The sequence below is a fragment of the Teleopsis dalmanni genome, chromosome 1 (genome assembly GCF_002237135.1).
Source record: "Teleopsis dalmanni isolate 2A chromosome 1, ASM223713v2, whole genome shotgun sequence".
Lineage (NCBI taxonomy): Eukaryota > Metazoa > Arthropoda > Insecta > Diptera > Diopsidae > Teleopsis > Teleopsis dalmanni.
The window spans coordinates 219,825,655-219,828,260 of record NC_051846.1 but is presented as its reverse complement, the minus strand read 5'-3'; the positions used below and the strand labels follow the sequence as shown (position 1 = coordinate 219,828,260).

Here is a 2,606-nt window from a genome sequence, read left to right as displayed (position 1 = left end):
TTATACATATATATATATATGTTATAATATTATTTGTATTATATATATTGTATATACCACACATTTATTATATGTATCATATAAACATTATATATTTTATACTTTTCATAAAACAGATTAAAATATATATAAGTTGTGAAATATATAAGTAAAGTTATATAATTACGAATTTTTATGAATTTTATAATAAACTTTTAATGTAGACATAACAGTTTTTTATTTGTAGCACAAATAAAAAAAATTAATGCTTAAGATGTAAGGACTATTAGCATTGTTTTATTTCTTCTTTACTTTAGAGATGTAATTCTTTTAAATATTTATTCTTACATCGTTTTTAAAGAATTATATGCTAATCAAATTAAACATTATAATATATAATTTTTACAAAATTTTACATTCTTCTTCGTTTTTTTTTTTTTGTTATATGTGAACTTAATGCTAATAGTAATTTATAACCTTGTGTGTGTTGTAGTTTGTAAATTTACAAAAGTAAAAATTTCAATATATGGAAAATTAATTATAAAATTAAAAGTAATATGTAGTTTTAATTATTTTATGATATAGTAAACTGATCCAAGGTATGTAGCAATTTTTGTAACCAAAAAACAGCAGTCGTTGATGATTCTATAAAACCGCGTCGTAGGAAAGTTATAAATTCTGTCTTAATAGCTGAGCGCAAAGTTTTTAAACTCTTCGCATCTTTGCTATTCATCTCAAAGTGTATCCAATTATCCAAGATAAAACTAACTGTCTGCTGATCATCTGTTAAAGCAAGATCACGAACTTCCTTTGATAAAACTTCGAAATCTGCTTCATCATCAGATTTATCGGAATTCTCGCCGCCATAATCGTTTATATTGCAATATCTGCCACAGTGTAGTGCTACGACAACAGGTGAGATAACAGTGTTCATGTTAATAGAGCACAACTTGCCCACACGTGACTTTTCATAAAAGATAATCCAATCATGCGGCAATTGATGTATAAAATCTTTTAGATTCTTTTGTCCTGGTGGATTCAAAGCTGAGGTTCGCTGTACTATAAGCTTCTTTTCTACACTAGATGAAAGTTCATTTTTATAACGATCTAATACGGCAATATTAGGATATAGCCCAGCAGCTAAGCAACATTTTACCATTTCCCAATCATCATTAAATAATGTTGCATTATGTCCTAGACGATACTTTTGCACCATTAGATCGGATATTTGGCGTCGTGTAGCGCAGAACATTTCCATTGCCGAATAAGATAAAGAGTTTTTACTGCAAAAATCGAAACAACGTTTTTTATTGTTTCGAACGGTAGAATATGCCTTGTACAACTCCAACACACCAAGTTGATCACTAAAGCTTTGTGCTGAAAACAGTTTACGTTGATATGAAGCTTGTCCTTGCGCAGAGCGATCTGTTGGTAGTAGAAAAGGATCCTTTACAGAGTGATATGCTACAATTGTTAATACTGGATCAAAACATTTAAAGAAAACACCATAGAGTAAGCATATGCCGAGTTGCACATCAAGTGGTATCTCAACAAGTTGCTTGCCCAAATCCGTCACACTTTCATCATCGTTGAATACTTGTAAGATTTGCAGTTTTTTCACAGCATTTTGTATACAAACTTTCGATGGCGGATTCAGTGCACGTTGTAAATATGTCTGACAATCAGTATTCTTATCAAAAGTTTTTGCGTAGAGACAAATTTCCGCCAATGGTATACGCATAAATTCTGGTATGCAAAATTGTGGCATAAATTCATATTTAGCTTTTGAATACAAACGGTAGCAGATGCCGTTTTGTGTACGACCAGCGCGACCAGAACGTTGATTAGCATCTGCTTTTGAGATCCATACAGATTGTAATTGTGAAGATTCAGTTATAGAATCATAAGTTTTCATTTTAATTTTGCCTGAATCGATAATGTATACCAGATCAGGTATAGTGATCGATGTTTGGCCAATATTTGTGGAAAGTATAATTTTTCTTTGGTTATGACGTTGTAATGCCTCTATTTGATCTTGAGAATCCATTTGTCCATGCAGTATACATAACTTATATGTACCAGGTGGTAATGTACTATTTATGAGATCACGTTGTTGTACGATATCATTATAACCAGGCAAGAATACCAGAATGGCACCTGGATGAGTGCCTCGATATAAACCTTCCAGCAAAGATAATATTAAATCATGATCGACTTCATTATCGTAATTACTCTGCTTTTGATATGCTGTGAGTAGTTGTGTTTTCTCAACATCTTCATCAGTGAACTGTAATTGTTGTTGCAAACAAAATTCAGTTCTCTCTAGAATTTCCGTACATGCCCGATCAGAAAAATTTGCTGCATACTCAACAGCCGTATAACCTTGTGAATCTTGCAAGAGTACATTTGCTTGATTTTTAACAAAAAATTCTACGTATTCAGGGAAATTACACTTGCAAGCAGCCATTAAAGGTGTTATTCCTAAAGAAAAAAAAACAATAAAATGATATAAATTAATTAAATATATTATAATAATTAAATATTGTATAAATTATATTGATTATAAATTAATTATTTATATTTATAATCACACTAATAAATTGTATAAATTATATTAGTATTATTAT

General features: G+C 30.2%; 1 protein-coding gene across 1 annotated transcript in view; it reads right to left on the bottom strand.

Moving 5' to 3' along the window:
• Window positions 1-383: 383 nt before the first annotated feature.
• LOC119667382 (3'-5' RNA helicase YTHDC2-like) overlaps window positions 384-2,606 on the bottom strand; it is a 4,566-nt gene continuing 2,343 nt past the window's right edge. The window contains exon 3 of the mRNA XM_038076672.1: window positions 384-2,460. Within this exon, the coding sequence (XP_037932600.1) occupies window positions 554-2,460 (1,907 nt within the window). The 3' untranslated portion in view covers window positions 384-553. The remainder of the gene's footprint in view (window positions 2,461-2,606) is intronic.